This window comes from Chiroxiphia lanceolata, chromosome 3 (genome assembly GCF_009829145.1).
Source record: "Chiroxiphia lanceolata isolate bChiLan1 chromosome 3, bChiLan1.pri, whole genome shotgun sequence".
Lineage (NCBI taxonomy): Eukaryota > Metazoa > Chordata > Aves > Passeriformes > Pipridae > Chiroxiphia > Chiroxiphia lanceolata.
The window spans coordinates 107,291,345-107,310,238 of record NC_045639.1 but is presented as its reverse complement, the minus strand read 5'-3'; the positions used below and the strand labels follow the sequence as shown (position 1 = coordinate 107,310,238).

Genomic DNA, 18,894 nt, shown 5'->3' with positions numbered 1-18,894 from the left:
TGTCAGGGTGTCTGAGTCACAAAGGGTGGGATGTGCCTTATGTCCCCCCTCCACCAAAGCAAGCCCAACAATGTGACACAAAGCTCTGATTCCACCATCTGACCCTGATGGGTGGACTCCCACAGTGATCTCACTCTGTGGGTTTGCTCACAGCTTCACAAGTAGCAGAGAAAGGTCACGCTCAGTTAAAACCGAAATGTGCTTTCTTGCAGCTTTTCCCCCTTGGGCCAGAGGCTGTAGCCCTGACTTGGGCAAAAGTCCAATTGGAAATAATGAATGTAATTACCTTGTAAGCACCTCAGTGGAAAATATTGGTACAGTTAATTATACAGGGATGCAATGCTAACTCATTTCCCAGTGTTTAAAATACAAATATTAATGCTTTCTCCTTTGGGGTTTTGAGAAGATTAGTTATTGCTGCAGTCTAATAGAACTGATAAGTTTTGCAGCTATTGCAATCATTTTAATGATAAGGTTTCCAATGCAGATTTTAATATCACTGGCTGGCATCATGCAGAAGAGTGCTATGCTGAGCAGAGCCTGGGGTTTGAGTGCCTCTGTAAGAAAGAGATCTTTGGTCATGATCTTTAAGCATCCACAACCAAGATCTTTTTCAAAGATATTCGATTTTAGTGTTCTCAAACTGAGGATAAGAAACTCACCCTTTGAATATCAGGGGAATTGAAATTTAAATTCAAATATCAGCAGAATTGAGAAGGATACCCAAAATCTGGGATTTAGGTACCTTTCAAGGTAAATTGCCTAACTGGTGAAACTGCCTGTGAAAATGTCTCCGTCTTTCATTAGGGATTATAGGAAGAAGAATAATAAACTCACAGCATGGACTAGGTGTGTATTCTAACATTTGAAATCTTCAAAATGCAAATACAGGTATTTTCACATTAACTCTGATTGACTTTCCAGGTGTTGGACAAGGAACCTGCTATTTCCATGTCAGCCTGTCTAAAAAACCCCATCATGTTCAGTCGGCAGCTGGCAGAACCCTCTGTAAGCATATAAGCAAAAGCCATTAAATGTGCCTTGCTTGCCTTGGCATTTGTTAACGTTAGTTAACATTTCTGAACCATCTGTACCCTAGCAGATATTCATAGGTCAGAAAAAGAAAAGGCTCGACTCCTTTCTCTCATCTCTGCAAAAGGAGTGAAGAGGATTTATGAAAATATAAAATTGTACTGAAATTTCCCTAGAAGGGGGGGGGGGGGGGAAGAGACATCAGCACTTTGGGCATAGGCCTTATTGTTCAGCAAAAATCATGTAACACATTTTGCCCTATGCCACCTCTCCTGCTAGGAGCCAATGCCTGTGGCAGCATCACAGGGCCTTGAGCACCTGCCCAGGCAGCTGATTCTTGGAGCAGGATAGGGAAGGGACAGGGATAATGCCCTGCTGGGGATCCCTGACATGGAATGGCCTTGACTTCTTACATTGTTATGGGAATTAATGAAGCCAGCAATTAGGAAAGCTGGCTTGGCAGCTTAGGAGACTCCTGTCCAACAGCAAGCCTGTGCCCATCCTCATGCCCTACTGCAGGCAAGCAGGGCCACACACTCCAAGCAAAGTGGGGGTCACTAATAAAAATTGCTTTTATGGTACTATTTTCTTGAACAATAAACCTTATTGCCTCTGCTACTTTTCAGTTTCCTGCCCCCTTTGCTGCTACACCAACCCACTGGAAACACAAGCTCACCATGCACAAGACACAGAGGCTTCTTGCACTCAACAAGCATGGATTAGTCACCACCTTGAATTTTGAGTACACTTCCACATGCCATGCACAGAAAAACTAAGGAAGCAGCTCCCCCGAAGGGAAATAAAGCCACCATCCTCTGAAAGCTGCCAGACAGGTATTTCAGCCAGTGGGAAAAAAAAAATCCAAATAAAAGCATGTGCAGGCAGGGGGCAAACTCTGGTCTAGTTCAATGCCACCCAGGTGTATTGCTGCAAACTGAGGACAGTCTCCATGAATCACAACACTGCTCTCACAAGTGTCAGCATAGTCTTTTAATACTTTACATAAAAAACTGCATACACTGTTCATAGTTTTATGTAAACATCAAATACATCTCAGTTTTTGCCATGTCAATTTATTAAAAACAAACAGTCTCAGTACCACTGTTGAGGGAAGAGGGAGAAAAGTAAACAAACAAATGGATACATTTGTTCTCTGAACCAGAGAAACACAAAATTATTTTCACCCAGGTTAGCCACCCTGTGAAAATAAGTTTTAAATAAACCTCAATTCTTTAAACTGCCCTTTAGTACTAAAGTCTGATGTACTTGCTGCATAAGGAACAGCGCTTTCACCCATTTTTTTTTCAAGGCAAAAAAATATACAGTGGTTTTATTTTGTCTTGTTTTAAATTGATTTCAACACAAGACCCAGATGAGGTTACTGAGTAAGAATGTTTCCAATGCTACAGTGTTGTATGCAGATGAGTGCATTGAGTGTTTAATTAAAAAATAAAAATCCACCAAGTTGTGCAAAGTAACTTCTTTTGAAAATAAACTTTTAAATAAACCCAAATCAACACACTTGCAGAAGACAACATTAAAGGAAGGAGCAGGCACCAAGATCATAATATGGCAATATCATCCCCTTGCTCATCCTGCCTCATCTCTCAGGAGGTGGATGTCCAGCAAGGAGGACAGTTCGGCTTTATTTTCCTGCCTGGTGGCTTCTGCAGCTGGAGTCAGTTCAAGGCTCGCATTATCAGCAGGCATCAGTCACTCAGAGCAAGTTCCTTTGCACAACACAAGTCCCAGCTGGGCACCCCCTCCCCACCTCACTTTATATAAGCACCCCCTGCACTACCCCAATTTGCACAAGACAGAAATGGTAAGATATATACAGGTTTCGCTTGGGATGACCCTCCCCTCCCAGCCTCGGTCTTCAGGGCACTAACTTCCACAGCAGGTCAGGCTCAGGCCGAAACATGTGCGGGAGAGGCGAGAATGCTGCGGGCAGTTTGGGACATGCAGCCCCTTTCCCCAGCCCGCCTGGGGGGAGGCACATGCAGGCAGGAGGCAGAAGTCCCTTCGAGCATCAGCTCCACCGCCCTCCTCTTGCAAAAGAGAGGAGGCTGTCTAGGAGCGGGGAGCAGCAGGTGGTGGCAAAAGGGAAGAGCCGGGGTGCAACGTTTGCTCAGTCCAGTCTCAGCAGCTTTTTGTTTTTGAGTCCGCGACCAACTCGCAGGGGCCAGTGGTAGGAGAAGGCTTCTCCCCACCTTATTCCCAAGACTCAGGGCATGCAATCCCCCCCTCCCTCTGTCCCCGCGGCTGAGCCAGCACAACCCTTTTCGGCCAAGGCTCAGGGAGCGCGGTGCTCCCTCCCTTAGCCCCCACCCCGATCCACCGCCAGCCCCCAGCGGAGGGGACCGGCAGATGCCGTGTGCGTGCATAACCCAGCTCCTCTCCGCCCGCCAACAGGTGACCCGGGCGCTGCGCCCAGCGCTCCAGACACGCCCTATAGCACTTTGCAGCAGTTGATGCAGCCGTTCTGGGTGCCGTAGCGCTTCTGCAGGGCCGCCCGGGTGGCCGTCTCGAAGACCTCCCGGACACCCTCCTTGGTCTTGGCCGAGCACTCCAGGTAGTCGTAGGCCTGGATGCGGATGGCCATGGCCCGGCCGTCCTCGGTGCGCACCGGCTCCTGCTTCATGCGGGCCAGCTCGTTCCGTACGTGCTCGTCGTTCCGCAGGTCCTTCTTGTTGGCCACCAGGATGATGGGCACGTTGGGGCAGAAGTGCTTGACCTCGGGCACCCACTTCTCCGGGATGTTCTCCAGCGAGTCCGGGCTGTCCACGGAGAAGCACATGAGGATCACGTCGGTGTCCGGGTAGGAGAGGGGGCGCAGGCGGTCATAGTCCTCCTGTCCGGCCGTGTCCCACAGGGCCAGCTCCACCTGCTTGCCATCCACCTCGATGTCCGCCACGTAGTTCTCGAAGACGGTGGGCACGTAGACCTCGGGGAACTCGTCCTTGCTGAAGACGATGAGGAGGCAAGTCTTGCCACAGGCACCGTCCCCCACCACCACCAGCTTCTTGCGGATGGCGGCCATAGCCAGGCTCGCCAAGCTGGCCTTGCCGTGCAGCAGGACGATGGCAGCGCCCTCCTCCCCGCGGCCGCCGCCTCCCGCTCCCTCTCGCTTCTCAAAAGGCACCGTGGCGAGCCGGCCCGCGCAGGCAGGCGGGCGCGTCCTCCTCTCTCCACAGACAGGCACCGCGCCTCGGGACGCTGCCTCGGGGGAGCGCTACGGCCGCAGGGCAGCGCTGTCGGTCCCGGAGCCTCGAGGGAAAAGCGCCGCCGCCGGTACTTGCCCTCACAGCCCCTCACACACCGGCTCCGCGCCGCCACTGCCGCAAACCGCGGCCCTGCGCCGCTATTTAAAGGCGCTCGCGACTTTCTTAATATAGCCGGCCAATGGGAAGGCAGAGGGTGAGGTCATCCCCGGCGGAGAGCGCCGCGATTGGCGGGCACCCGCGGGCGGGGGGCGGGGCCGAGAGAGGGCGGGGACACCGCCCCGGCCGGGCCGGGCCGGGCAGGGCCGTGAGGGGGCGGAGGGGCCGGGGGGCGTGGGCTCGGGCTCGGGCTCGGGCTCGGGCTCGGGCTCGGGCTCGGGCTCGGGTTCGGGCGGGGCGCGGGCAGGGCCGCATCCCCAACAATTTGCCCTCCCGGCGCCGGGGTACCCTGGCTGCGCCGCAGGGCAGGGCGGGCCTCCGCAGTAGTCCCACTGCTCGGGATGGCCGGTGTGAAGAGTCTGGGCGGGCAGCCGAGAGAAACACGTAGAGGGAACGCCGCTGGGTCCGCGGGGCTGCTTAAAAGCCCAGGCAAAGTGAGCTTAGAGGGTTGCAGGCAGCTAAATGAAACAAAAGCCTCCGCTGGGTGCTACTGGGAAAGCTCTGGAGTCGACTCCCTTCCTTAAAAAATTCATCATGTTCGAGTCTCTGTCTTGCCAGCTCTTGGCCAAAAGGGAGCGGAGGAATTGTGAGCCGGGAGAAGGAACAGGTTCGAGTTCAAGCTCGAACTGAAACGGCGTTTTGGTCTCAGTTTACAGAGATATCGGAAGTCACAGTGATGAAAAAAACAACGTGGAAAAACAAACGCAAAACGCCGGAATTTCGGAGGGCAGGGTGTGATCCCGCACACCAAGGGACGGCTCGGCCTGGGAGCGCTGGATGTCCAGCTGGACGTTCAGCGCTGCAGTCACTCCGAGATCACAGATCACAGCGATTCTCTGTGTCCCTGCTGCAGCTATCGCTGCTCAGCTGGGTGGCGTCCCAAGCTTTTTCCCTGCGACCATTCCCCCCCCCCCCCCGATGTCCTGTGGCTACTGCCTCTCAGCGTTGGATTCAAAGCGTCCCATTTTCCTAGCGAGCATTAGTGAAAAGAACAAAAATTAGCTGTTTGAACAATGCGGTTGTTATTAAAAATTGTGTTTAAAAATACACACTTGAAGAGCAAACGCATCACTGAGTACATCAAGTCGCCCGAGGAGTCGCAGCAGACTATTACAGGGGGTGTGTGTCAATAGGGCAAATGGTTCATTTAATCCTAGACATTGAAATAAAACGCATTTTCTGTGAGATTTTTGTAATTCCCATTTCTCCCTCTCAAAAGAGACGTCCCCGGATGGCCATGGATGGATTTGTACCTTGTTCTTAGAGGGTTTGCACAGCATATTTTAGATGAACGTAATAAATTCAAACTGAGGTTTGAAAGAACCTAGCAATAAAGTATAGTCACAGGCAGAGGTGCTCTACAGCACCCGTGGCCTTTTGAAGGACTAAATTTCTGTCTTACATCGTCCTTTTACATTTGTTATTACTGCAGGTTTAAATTCTTCACGAAACTGTGTGTAAGTTATTCGCCGTGCTCGTATGTCCTTCTGGCGACGGAGCACCGGCAACTTGTAGGTATTTTTTTAAAATCCCGAGCACGTAAGGCCGCTCAGACCGGCGGAGAGAGTTAATTCGCTGTGTATTTTTGCTGTATAATGTAAATCCAAACAAACTCGCCGTTCCCGCCCCCGCAGCGTTGGGCTCAAGGTGGTTTTTCGGTGCCCCCTCGCGGCGGCCCCACGCCTTGCACGTCCCTGTTCTTGGAAAAATCCACCTTTGGGGCGGCCGCAGGAGAAGCTGCAAGTGCTTCATGGATCCTGAGGGATGGTCCTTAAATAGGCTTCTGGTTCCGTTTGTATTTGGCTTTTGAATCATGCCTGGATGTTTGGGGTTTGTCTTCTCGTATAGCAAAACATTTTGTTAAATAGGAAAAAGAATCATCCGAATGAGCAATTAACGTCGATCGTCTCACCTGGAGAGATGAGATTTCCCAGTGCCGTGGAAGGCAGGAAATAAGCAGCTTACTCATTTCAAAACACACGGCTCTGTTGTTCACGCAGAGCGCTGCTGGCAATTACCTGTGTGCCTCGGTGCAGAGAAAGGAAAGTGAGTGTTCCACATACGTGCTCTTTAACTCTTGCACTTCAAAGCAGGGTGGCCTCATCCAAAACTGTCTGCTGGTCCCAGGAAAAGGATGCTAATACTGGTGTGAAAGAAATACTTCCCAAATGTCCAGCTAACCCAAGTCAAACCTATAGCAGGGACTCATCTTGCAGCTGAAGAATGCATATATATCTCCATCACCAAATTATGGTCTGAGCTGTAACTGCCTCATTTTCTAGTGAAGTCTCACATCTGTAGCCTTCCACACAGTTGCACTGAAGGCAAAGGGCCTGATGTTTCATTTCTCACCTTGCAAGAAACACTTCAGCAAAGTCTATGTTGTTCCTTGACCTAGGGTTTCAAATACTTTTTCCCCCCAGGAACTTTATATTGAAAGATTCAGCCCTGTGACTGACTCAGGCTGAGATCACACTCATTTCAGAGTCCTGGGGTACACTCCAGCAACAGCATCTACGGGGAACATCTAAGTCACTGTGGTTATCACACATATATGCTTAAATGTGTAATACCTGAGACTTGGTCATGATCTGGGTTTCATACTTCATGTAAATTTGCTATATGCCACCTTTCTCCTGCAGTGGGTTTAGCCCATAAATATCAGTGTGCTGTGTAGTAACTGCCTTGAACTGAGAGGAAGTGAGGAGGCCACTCCTCAATAATTTATATTATCTTTTCAGGTATATATATTTGCTTCTCTACACTGGAACATTCTTTCTTTAGCCCATACCTGAAAGCATGAAGTGAGTCAGTTTCAAGAACAATGGAAATCAGTACATGGGAATCCTTTTCTTTTTCTGCTTGGACTGATGCTTCAGGGAAGATGTGGGTCAGACCAGCATGGCTGTGCTGTGAGTTCCACAGAAAGAGGCACAGCAGCTGTACTGTAAATGAGCACTTTGAATAATAATCTGTGGAAGCACTTAGGCTTCCTTCTTGGGGTGGTACCTGAGAGCAGAAGCAGAAAACCTGGAAAGAGAAACAAGACTTTGGGATGAGGTGGTTTTTTCCTCTCCTCAGGGAATTTTGTACAGGGTCTGTTCTATGTGATCTTATAGCGCATGGTCATGGTCTGGAAAGCACCAGTGAGTGTAGCCAGCTCACATATTTTAGGGCTGAATTTGAACTTTATGTTGTAACTTTTATATTTTCTCATCAAATTTGCATGATATGCTGAACTATAGTTCCATGAGCAAGCTGAATCTTCCCTTCCAGTTGTCCCTAAGTGTGCACTAGGTGGACTGTTAGTTCTGTAGCACCATGATTGATTGATGAAGAAAGTAGAAGAAGGAAGACATCACTTGTTTGCTTTCATTGCCTGTACCAATGGTTTTGAGATTAAAACTCAGCTTTTGGGTTTTTTTTTTCTTGATTTAATCCAATTGGCATTTTTTATTGCAGAGAAGACAATTCTAGTCAATTACAGGAGATTGTTTCCAGATTATATCCCCCCCTCGCTCTTTCTGCTAAACAGATTTTCTAAAGGGCATGTCTGTAACTCAGATAATTTGTGTTCAAGCATAAATCTGTACCAAAAGCATGAAAGCTCAGTGGGGAAGGTAATCTTTCTCCTTTTTGTCAATAAGTAGGCAAGTAAGTATGTTGCCTGCTGTGGCATAACATGCTGAGGGAGCCATATGTGCCATAATGGCATATTGAGTCCTACACGCTGACTTGTAGCACAAGCATCAAGCATCCTGCAGTCCTGATGCAGTCAACGCTTCTCAGCAAAGTCAGGAAAGCAAGAGGTAGCTAAATATGAGCAGTTCAGGGGCTAGTGTGAAAAAGCTCTGAGTGAATGTGGGAGGACAGGCAGAAATGGTATCTGTCTCTCTAAGCTGCTAAGAGTTTCTGGCACTAGATCACTTGTTGTGTGTCACAGCAGGTCCGTTGCCTTCCAGCATCCCTGAAGAAAACCAGAGCTTTACTCCCAGACCCCCTTGTGATCAGTGCTCTCAGCAGAGAAACCAGACTGGTCTGCTTAGAAACTGGAATGCCAAGGCACAACAAGAGAAATTTAAAAGAGCTATGTATTTTCATACAGAGGTTTAGGCTAAGTACAGTGCACATGAAAGCACATCATCCCGAAAAGGAAATGCCTTCATGACCCAAAAGAGCTCTCTGGGACCCACTGACATTGCTCTTCCAGGGAATAAGAGAGGCAAGGCAGAAGCTGATGACTTTAATTTTGTCAGGTTCCTATGGCGAGACTATCAGATTTATATGTGAATAAGACTCAGGAAATATGGTCTGGTAGAGTAAATTAGACCACCACAATAAATATAAGTGGCCTCATGTCTCCAGCTGACTTCAAATTAAACAAAAACAAGTTCCTCATCCTTAGGCTAAAATTTTTAGACCTACAACCCCTCATCTCTGTTGAAGAATCCTTGTGTAGCTGTACAAAATAAATGGGCTGACTACACAACTATACTAATCATGTTACATATCTACGTCACCAAAAATGCCTTTGGAAACAGTTCTCTCTGCAGAGACACCAAATTAATTCAACTCCAGTTGCCTTTGTTCTCAGTTTATAGTGGTTCAGACACCTTGCAGTTTTTTTCTACCAGGAAAACTGAGACAGAGTAAAAATTGCTTGTCCAGTGCCAACAGGATAGCAGGAATTCAGTCTCCATCTCTGGATGCTCAAGACAGCATCCCTAACATGGGGATGTTCTTTCTCTTTAGACTCTGAAGTGGATAGAATTCATTTCACTGCTCTGAGGATGGTCAGACACTGGAAAAGGCTGCCCAGAGAGTCTGTGGATTCTTCATCCTTGGACATATTCAAAACTCAACCGGACATAGTCCTGAGCAGGACACAGTGGAGTGGATAATCCCTTCTCATCCCATCAACTCTCTGATTCTGCAATTCATTCATTTATGATGCTTCAGCAGATCTGGAAAGTGATGTCTTTGAGGGTCTGTCTGGTAGGTCTGCTACTGTTTCATGCTTGCACTGTCAGTCCTCTGCTCCACCAAGTAGTTTTGCACACTCAGTACTGAAATGTCTTTCACAATAGGAACGAGGAAATTTCTGAAGTAAACATGTTGTGATTTGTTAATGATTTGTGTAACTTCCACTTAACTGCCAGTAAAGTAGGTTTCTTTAAAAAACAATTACGTCATATGGTTGGCTATATTAAGATACATTAACCTACTCCTTGAATTATTGTGGTCTTTGTGGTGGTCTTTGAAGTGTGGTGGTCAGCTCTCTCTGCAAGGGAACCAGTGACCTGAGGAAACTGAGGCAGAAACAATCTTAGAAGAAACAAATCTAATACCGAACATTGAGAAAGAGAAGGTGGTTGATGCTGGAAATTACTATACTGTAAGGGATAGTAACAAATCTCATATAAATTAACTGTGACTATATGAAGACTGAGAACACTTCTTAACTCCGACATGACAATAGACCATGACCAAAAGCAGCATGGATCTACACAGGATAGCTATTGCCATTGGCAGAGTTCCACTAGGAGACCATCACAGGAAAAATGTCAATAAAACTGATTTAGAAAGTTGTTCACTACAGTGTTTTATATTCCATCTCATCACAAAATTAAGTCATTCAGTCTAGAAAATGAAATCTGCTATGGACTGAACACTGACCATAAACAATGTCTGAGATGATAAAACAGAAATATAGGGCACTGACAGAGTCTTGGTTACATCCAGACTTGGCTTATACCTTCATTTTTTGATCTATAATAACAGGCAAGAGCAAGGTACTCACAGTTTCAGAAGATTCTGCTACCAGAGAAATTAAAAGGGAAAAAAATAGAGAACAAAGGTAAGAAAGGAATATGGAGGCAAGAAAAAGGGGATAAGGGAAAGAATTCCAAACTAATGGGATTTCTCTCCTCAAGCTTAAAAAAAAAAAAAAAAGCTCTTTATGAGAATAAGCCATTTTGTACTTCATCTTGATTTTCAAGGAATGGGTGCTCTTAGGAGAAAGATAACTGTACTTGCATACCACCCCTGGTAAGATATGCCTCCTTTTTCTTTGCTCTTTGTGATGAACAGCTTCCCAAGTCCTACGAGCCAACTCTGATGCCTACAATACTGACACAGAGGTAAACGGGAAAGAGATGAAACTAATTTTCTTGAATGAAACTAATTCTCTTGGACATGGCAGGGAGCAATGAATTCAGTCCCCAAAATGTCCGCTCAGTGTTCTACACGGACACTGATGTTATTTTAATGGGCTTCTTCACATACAGGCCTGACTCACAGCAAAACATCCTCACTTTTTGGGTTCCAGAAATCAAAGTATTCTGCCTCAGTACCTATTACTCCTGTGGCTGCCAGATAGAACTAAGGGGAGATGAAGGTATTAAGAAGAAACTAAGAAGAAACTAACTACACCAGGCAAGGAGCCAATTAACACTACAGAAGGAAAAGCTTTAGCTGCCAGCATTGGGGCATATGCTTACCTGGGGTGTTCTGCCAAGACAAAAGAAGGTGGTGTTAGAGGCTTGGAGATCATTAACTAGTGTGCATTAAATGAGGAAAGGAGGAGAAAGAGACACTACAGACACTGCCAAATTTTGTGAGAAGTTAATATTATTTTGTTGTTGGATTTCATCATGTGGAAAGGTAAGCAGATGTTTTGTTGCTGTAGTGTTTGTGCTATAAAGGCTGCTTTTATGTTATGGAACGAAAACATCCCTTATATCTGCAAAGCATCACACTTGAAAGGTTGGATTTATTTCCTTCTCCACCTGTGATACAGGCTGAAGAGCATAATTCTAGATTTGAGACGAGTACCAGTCTTGAGAAATGGAAATGACCAAGATACCATTCTCCACAAAGGTGTTTTGATCAAGGGGGGTACACGCAGACTGGAACAGGAACATAAACCAGCACTACTGGGACAAGCACAAGAACACGTGTTTTAGTGAATCTAATCCCAGGTTCCTGGTAGCAAGACTTAGTGGCAAGCAGCTATTCTGGCAAGGTTTCCTAGTATGCACTCCCTTCCATACACTTCCTTGAAGGATGTCCTTAGGGACAGGTGTCACCACACACGTATCCAATAGTCTTGCTGTGCTAATAGCAGTGGATTTCTGACTGGCAGAACAGGTCTGACTTTCTCTGGGATTCATTTGTGGAGCTGGCCTGGGCTTGGTTCCATAAATGAATCAGGACTGCAATGTATAACACAGGGTACAAAGGAGGCAGTGCTATCTCCACCTCTTCTTCAGGCACAGCTGAATAAACTGGGGTAAACCAGCCTGGATCTGGGGTAGGACAATCCAGTTCTTGATAGAATTTCTATCTTAAAAGTAGAGAAAAATACTAGACTTCAGTTTCTAAGCCTCTTTGTCCTTATGGTCTGAATGTATCTTAAATTTTTCTGTCGTTCCTTAGCACTTGCAGGCAGGAGACATGAAGAAAAGGGAATGCCAACAACCACGCTCTCAACTTTGCAAGTCATTAACAATCTGGAAAGAGACTGAGACATGCTGTCAACCTAAGCAGAACATCTCAGAGAGGCACAGAGATGGACCAAAATGGAAAGACTTTGGGTGCAACTCCACACTCTCCCCTTCTGTGAAGCACTGAGTGTTGGCAGCCCAAGGAACTGAGTTACAGATTGATATTGAAGGCACAAGCCTAGAAGCAGGCAAACAATGTGACTGCAGGGTTTGAAGGCACATGCTGTAACACAGTAAGTGGACAGAGAAATGTTTTGAGGTAAACCCCTTCTGATCCTGAAGTAAAGATCCTGAAGTAAAGGACTAATTGAGCATAACTGTCGTGAACTGGGAGAACATGGAAATCTGTCACTTCCTTTTGCTGACTTTCTCAGTGCTAGTTTCATCACTCTGGCAGCATGGTCAAAGTTTCCCAGGGGGACATAAAATGAGAATAAAGACAAATTTCTAAACTGATTGTGCACCTGGAGCTGTACACTTATAAAACAAGCTTTTCCAGGTGAGAAACATAGTCAAATACACACTTAAGATTTTTACTGACTCTCCCCACCAGTATTTGCCTATTGATAGTATTATGGGTAGAAATACTGGGGTTGACCAAGTATTCGGTATTGGATGGGTTGCTGCTTTCCCTCTACATCGCTTTATGGTAGCAGTTTTGTAGTCCACAATCACACTGTGCCATAATAACAAATGCTTCAAGGATGATACTCTACATTTCCAAAAGTACCTTTCTTCCAAGAATTTCTGAGCACTTTTCAACATGAATTACCAGCCCACCTCTTGGTGAAAGTAAGTGCTATATCCATTTTCAAAATTTCAAACTGCTGCCTAAGAACCATCTACTTCTCAGAGCTTTCTTTTTCTAGTTTTCCAAGCCCTTTCCTCTCCTTGCTGTCTATTATAATCCCCTCGATGCAACCTGATATTGTACCCAAACTTTAAAACTCCTCTCCCGATGCAACTTGGATGTGAGTGTGTGCTGTGTGTAAGTGTTCTCCTGATTCAGGCAGTAGCATCATTAGCACCTTTCAAAGAGCTGTATTTATGTAGATAGATTTAATTGTTATTTCCATTTTGTATGCGCATGTGTGGGTGGGGAGGATTAATCTGCAGATAAGTCAAAGAGCACAGGTGTCTCAGGTGCCTCTGATGTGGGGCATTGAATTGGAGAGAGGAGGTTTTGCAAAGATGTGAAGCACGAACTGCTCTCACTGCTTGGAAAGTACAAACCACTTTGGTGAATCGGAGCTCACACGGGCTTAGTAGGACACTGGTCAGCATATTGTCGGTGTCTGTTTTCAGTCTAAATAAGCAAGTGCTTTCCTTCAGAAGGGTGTTTTGTTCAAGATAAGTAACTGGTTTCACTCCCAGTATTCACTGTACATATCTCTGAATTAAACTGTTGTTACACTGTGGGAAATGGAAAGTTGGCAATCTGTTTCCACTGTATACTTCTCTACCGCTGGAAAAGAGAAACTCATGGGAGGTTTTTCATCATCCCTTTGCTAAAACTGTATTTATTTACATTTTGCCATTTTTGTCAAAAAAATACAAACACTTCCTCTTTATCTGTCTCAGAACCCCAGGCCTGTTGGGATAGGGGTGGTGCTCATGCATGTGAAGAGCTCAGATATTAGTTGTGGAAGAGCTGGAACGTCTGTAGGAGACTGATGCTTGGAAAGTGATACATGTGCATATCTGAAACTTGGAACAAAAATCAATACTGATGAATCTATACAGAAGCAAACTGCCAGCAGTCAATATCCAGGCTACACTCGAGCCAGAAGTGCTCTCCTCTTATATAAGTCATTCTTCCAGTATTGGAGGTGAGAGAAAGGGAGGGAAAGGAGACAAAGGAAAAGGAAACTGTTTTGGTTTTTTTTTTATTTTATTTTATGAATTTAAATATTAAACATGACTGTTTATTAAGGAAAATAAAAGCAAAAGAAAGAAGGACTGTAAAAGAGAAGATGGAAATTAAATGAAGATTCATGTATCATTCAACAAGGCCATTTCTAAGATGAAACACACTGTTTACTCCCCACCACCACAGTTTAAGAGAGATGTCCAATTGAAACAGCAGGGGAATTTATATTATATTAACTGAATATGATGATATGCAGTACATTTGAGATTTCAATGAAGAAAATATGCAAATAAATGAGATTGATGTATTTCAGTAGAAATAAAAATAACTAAATAAAATCAGTCCATAATAATAAAGCCATATGTGAGAGCAATTTTCCATTTTTATTTCAAAGATAGTTTATGTATTCCATGAAATAGCGTTGTAGTAGTCTGCATGCCTAAGAATGTCATCAAAGAAAGGTTTGTAGACAAGCTGACTTCGTTGGGAAAAAAACCAGACAAGCTCCTGGACACTCATGTCTTCAAACACCTCCTCCAGATCCCATCTGACAAAGGACCTGACTTCTCCCCGTAGAGCTCCACATACTGTGATAAGCCACAAAAGCCATGACAATCTAGAATGAGTTTTGCAGAGAGACGTAGGCAGAACCTGTAAGCTTTGGTGACATCTACAAAGCGACAAATCAGCAATGCTTTAGCAAAATCCTTCCTGCACAGCACCCAGTACAGAGCTTTGGAAGGAGGAGCAGTTTGGAACTAAAAAAAAGTCCCACGTGTTCTTTCTTTTTCATTGCCTGTTTCACAGATGGAGAGGAAAGAGGGTAATATGTCTTGCTTAGCAAGACCATTCTCGATTTTGTATTAGTTTCTTGTGTAAATATGTCTTTCTAGTGAGCAATCTATCAGTCTACCTACTAATTCATCTGTTTACTCAAAATTATCATCAGACAGGAAGCATGTTATATTTTATGAAAATAGATTCTCTTAGGCTTTTGTCTCAGTTTTCTTCATAATATCTTGCCACTTAATCAAATTCCCTTTCAAAGGTACTGCATCTGTTTTAAATAATTCATGAGCTTAGAGTGTATCTGCAATCACTCGGAGAATGTCAAAGTGATACAAGAGCCTGTAATTTGTTATTATGTTTTGATGGAAATACAGAGTTGGATCATGGGTACTCCTCCACAGTACCTCAGACTAGCATATGAAAAGGCAGAAGGACTGCAATTTATTTGCCAAAACTAAATTTTATGTGTCCCTAAGGCCTTGAAAGCTCCATCTCTGCTGGTGGGCTTGTCCATCACTGAAAGTTCCTCCATGCTGTTGATATGTTCACATTTCAGTCTGCTCAGTTCCCCAACATGTCCTTTATGCCAGCTACCTCCTGTGTAAAGGTGAGGCAGCTTTTGGGGGAACTTGTCTCAGCACATCCCTCAGGCTGTGACTGTGGAGGGGACAGGCTGGTAGAGGAACGTTCATTAATCACACCGATGACTGGTTTGGGAGCAGTTCGATGACATTGGGACCAACTTTGACAGCTCAGGTGTGGCTGAACCAAACAGTCTTGCAAAGTGGATGTGCCTGGGTGCTGGGAGCAAGGGATTTAGCTGCCTATCATCATCCAACTTTGAGAGGGAGTTTGCAAGCTTGAAGGCATTAAAAGGAACATATTCTGCCTTTCAATCCTTTTGCTCAGACAGCAGGATATCCTTGGCTCCAACTCAACTGCTAGCACAAGTGAATAGGTCACTGTCACAGGCTGCCAAATCCAGTGGCCCATAGAGGCAAGGGTGATGCAGCTCCCTGCCCTCGGGTGCAGCTGGCAGTGGGGCTCAGCATGTATTCCCAGAAGGCACATGAGCACAAAAACAGATACTCAACACATACCTGGACACATACATGACCAGTTCCACAGAAACACTCTACACACACAGACACAACCAGCTCCAAGGGCCTCATCCTGTTCTGCTCTCTGGCTGATCATGATGAAAGCACATTAATAGAATATATATAAACTTATACAGACACATATAGAACGTGAATCCCTCTAGCCATTGGCCTGAGACACTCAAGTCTACACAGTAGACTTGGTCCTTGAATCCTCTCATCTCCAGTTGGCTGTGGCACAAACACATACAGGTCTCTCAGTTGACTTCCAGACCCCATGATCTTTTTAGTAGCTGGCCAGGACCTCCTGGTAGTAGCTAACACACAGACCTCTGGTACCTCCAGCACCCAGACCAGGCTTATGGTTGCTTTGGTATCTACCTCTCAAAAGCCTCTTATCCTACTCACCACTTAGCCCAGCTTGACATTCACCACTGATTCACCTAGATCCCCCAACAAACACATGCACACAGAGTAGAGACTCCTCCACTCAGGAGAAGCCTCTGAAGTGGAGTTCAATGAGGAGACAGACCCTGCTGACCATGTGGCGAGCATAGCAAGGCAGACAAACCAACCAGCCAACTCTCGACATGCCAGGGGCCCCTTTTACGCCTTTATCATTGTGTTTTCCCATGCTTTTTCCTTCCCAAACCACCCAGATCCCTCCCTTTCCCCATGCTTTATTCCTCCTCTAAACATCCCAAAGTCAGTCCTATGCAATTCCAAGATGCTCCTCCTCTGCATCCCATAATGCATCTCATACCCCTGAGGCAATAAGTTACCCCTCTCAGTCCCTAAGAGCCTTTCCCTTTAGCTCAGGGTACTGAGTGTCCCCCGGGCTGAGGCTACCCAGGACAGTCCTGAGAGGGGCTGCAGTGGGGACCCACTGGGGTTTTTGGGGTTCCTTCCTTCCCACCTCCATGTTCCTGTGGCCAGACATTAGTCACACTCCCCAGCCACCACGGGAAGGCCCTTTTAGTTCTGCCCATCATGGACAGCTGCCTGCCATCACTTACCCTGGAGTGAAGTGAAATGTGGCTGCATTTAAAGCCTCTGGCAGGGTAAGCCTAAATAAATATTTATCAACAGCCAAAGGTAGAAGAGAGAGATAATAAAAATGTATCTTTTGGAAGGCTCCCTGTCCACCAGTATTCTGCAGGAAGGTAAATTTAAATTAATGTTGCACTTAAGCACTGCTTGGCTATTAAAAATGATGAATGGGCCCAGGTACATTTCCAGTGACCTGCTGTAAACCTGGGACATGCTGCATCAGTAGTAAATTGCCAACAGATGATGATGCTCTGAAAATACGATGGAGGCAGCTCAGACTTTTGCTTCTCTTCATCTCAGGAAAGGGCATATTGGCTTCTTCCCCAATAACTGGAGATGAAGGTCCACAGGACTTGGAGAGCCTCTGCCATGGTTGTCAGAGCATCACCATGGTGCCCTTCACCAAGCCAGTGCTTCAGCCTGGAGCAGGGCCTACAGAGGGAAGGCTGAGGGGTTGGGAATGAGCAGGATCCAACATCACAAAACCAAACTTGTTGTTTTCTTCCACTGCTATGCAGACAACTGGATTCTCATTATAAGATTTGGCTTTATAACTAGAAAGATATGGAAAAGACTCATGGTAGCACCTATCAGACACAATTCTGTGATGATAGCCATGTGGATCATGAGATGAGGTTGCAAATTCAGCACTGTCTTTTTGTTAGGTGTTCATACAGTGCCTAACATGAGGGGCTGTGGAGAGGGAGGTGCTGTGGTGACAGTGTTTCATGATGTCCCTTGCTTCTGTCTTGCTTTAAGACGATAGCAAACCATCATGTCTGGTAAACTCTGTTAACTGGAGATCTTCCCAGATTCTTAATCTGTCAAGAAAAGAGGTTAATACAATGCCAGCACCACAGTCTCTTCCCTATGCAGTTATCCATAGGACCCCTGGAGAGAAGAGCTCAGAGTCAATCCTTACTCACTTTGACTCATTGGGAAGCCATCCACCCAGTGCAAGATCTGCTCTTGGCACTCAGTCTGCTGCCCTAACTCAGCTACAAATTAGTGTTAAGCATAAATGTTATTTATCACTAATGGAGCTCGTTAGCCCTGTAAGGCCATCCATCTAAGAGAAGGTCACTCTATACAAACCTACGTCCTGAGGACCTCACTGCCACCGTCCAAGCTTGCTCGGCCCCGGCAGATGAACCTCAGGATTAAAGGGTGGGCTCAGCTCAGCGCACACTGTGTCTCACCTAAAAAAATCCACTGCGCAGGCTCGAAGGGTAAAGACCCTTCCCAAATCTTCGTTCGCGAAGACTGGCCATACAATTATTAAGGCAATGTGTAACAGCACTCAGTGTGTGTCTGGATGCAGCACAGCCCTCCCTAAATCACACTGAAGGCTGACTTCCCTCCTGCTATAAGCAGATTACTTCAGGCTCAGTGTTGGTACATAAGGAGAAGATTTGTCACCCTTCTGGAAAATCAATAGGCTCTTGGCAAACTGTCTTTGGTGCTGCTAATCAACCTGATGGCACCATCTGCCCACCTCCCAAATTGCAGCAGGAGGATCACTCTGCCGACCATCTGAAGGCCCCTCCACAGAACCTGCTCAGTGGCTGCAGAGCCCTGGCACAGCCCAGCTTGCACCTCTCACTGCAGCTGAAACATTTTCAAGCCCAGCTGAAGGTGTAGAACAATTTGGGGACTGGAATTGCAGAGCTCATGGAGGACTCCGCCATGTCTCCACCAGTACTTTTGTTCAGTGGACAGGGTAAGTGTCTCTGCCTGGTGCCCAAAAACTGGCTGCATATCCATAGGAAAAGCAGAGGAGTCAAAAATGCTGAAAATTCCAGCTGCCTGAGGCATCATTGCTGGTGTGTGCAGCTCCTTAGTACCTTACTAGCATAGAGAGGATGGAGAAATCCCATGGTAGAGCTTGCTGGCTATGGACCATCACTTGTCACCATATGAGGCTAAGGTGCGAGTGCCCCACCCACCCTACCAGGAAGGATCTCCTCCTAACCCAGCTCAGTGCTGCTCCAGCAAACAGAAGCAACAAGCTGTGGAAGAACCTTCTGTGCAGGGCCAGGACAGGCTGGAGGGGCTAGAGCCAAACCCCAGGGAGGGATGGAGCTGGTGACAGTCTGTAGCATGAGCAAAGGAGCGCTGGCCAGGCTTACAGGGGCATTGCTGCAGCAGAAGTCCTGGCTGCTGCC

General features: G+C 46.2%; 1 protein-coding gene across 1 annotated transcript; it reads right to left on the bottom strand.

Annotated features, from left to right (window-relative positions):
- Window positions 1-2,000: 2,000 nt before the first annotated feature.
- Window positions 2,001-4,390, bottom strand: RHOB (ras homolog family member B). Its single transcript, XM_032683793.1, has one exon. It carries the CDS (start codon window positions 4,073-4,075, stop codon window positions 3,485-3,487), a length of 591 nt encoding a protein of 196 aa, XP_032539684.1. The 5' UTR covers window positions 4,076-4,390; the 3' UTR covers window positions 2,001-3,484.
- Window positions 4,391-18,894: the final 14,504 nt, after the last annotated feature.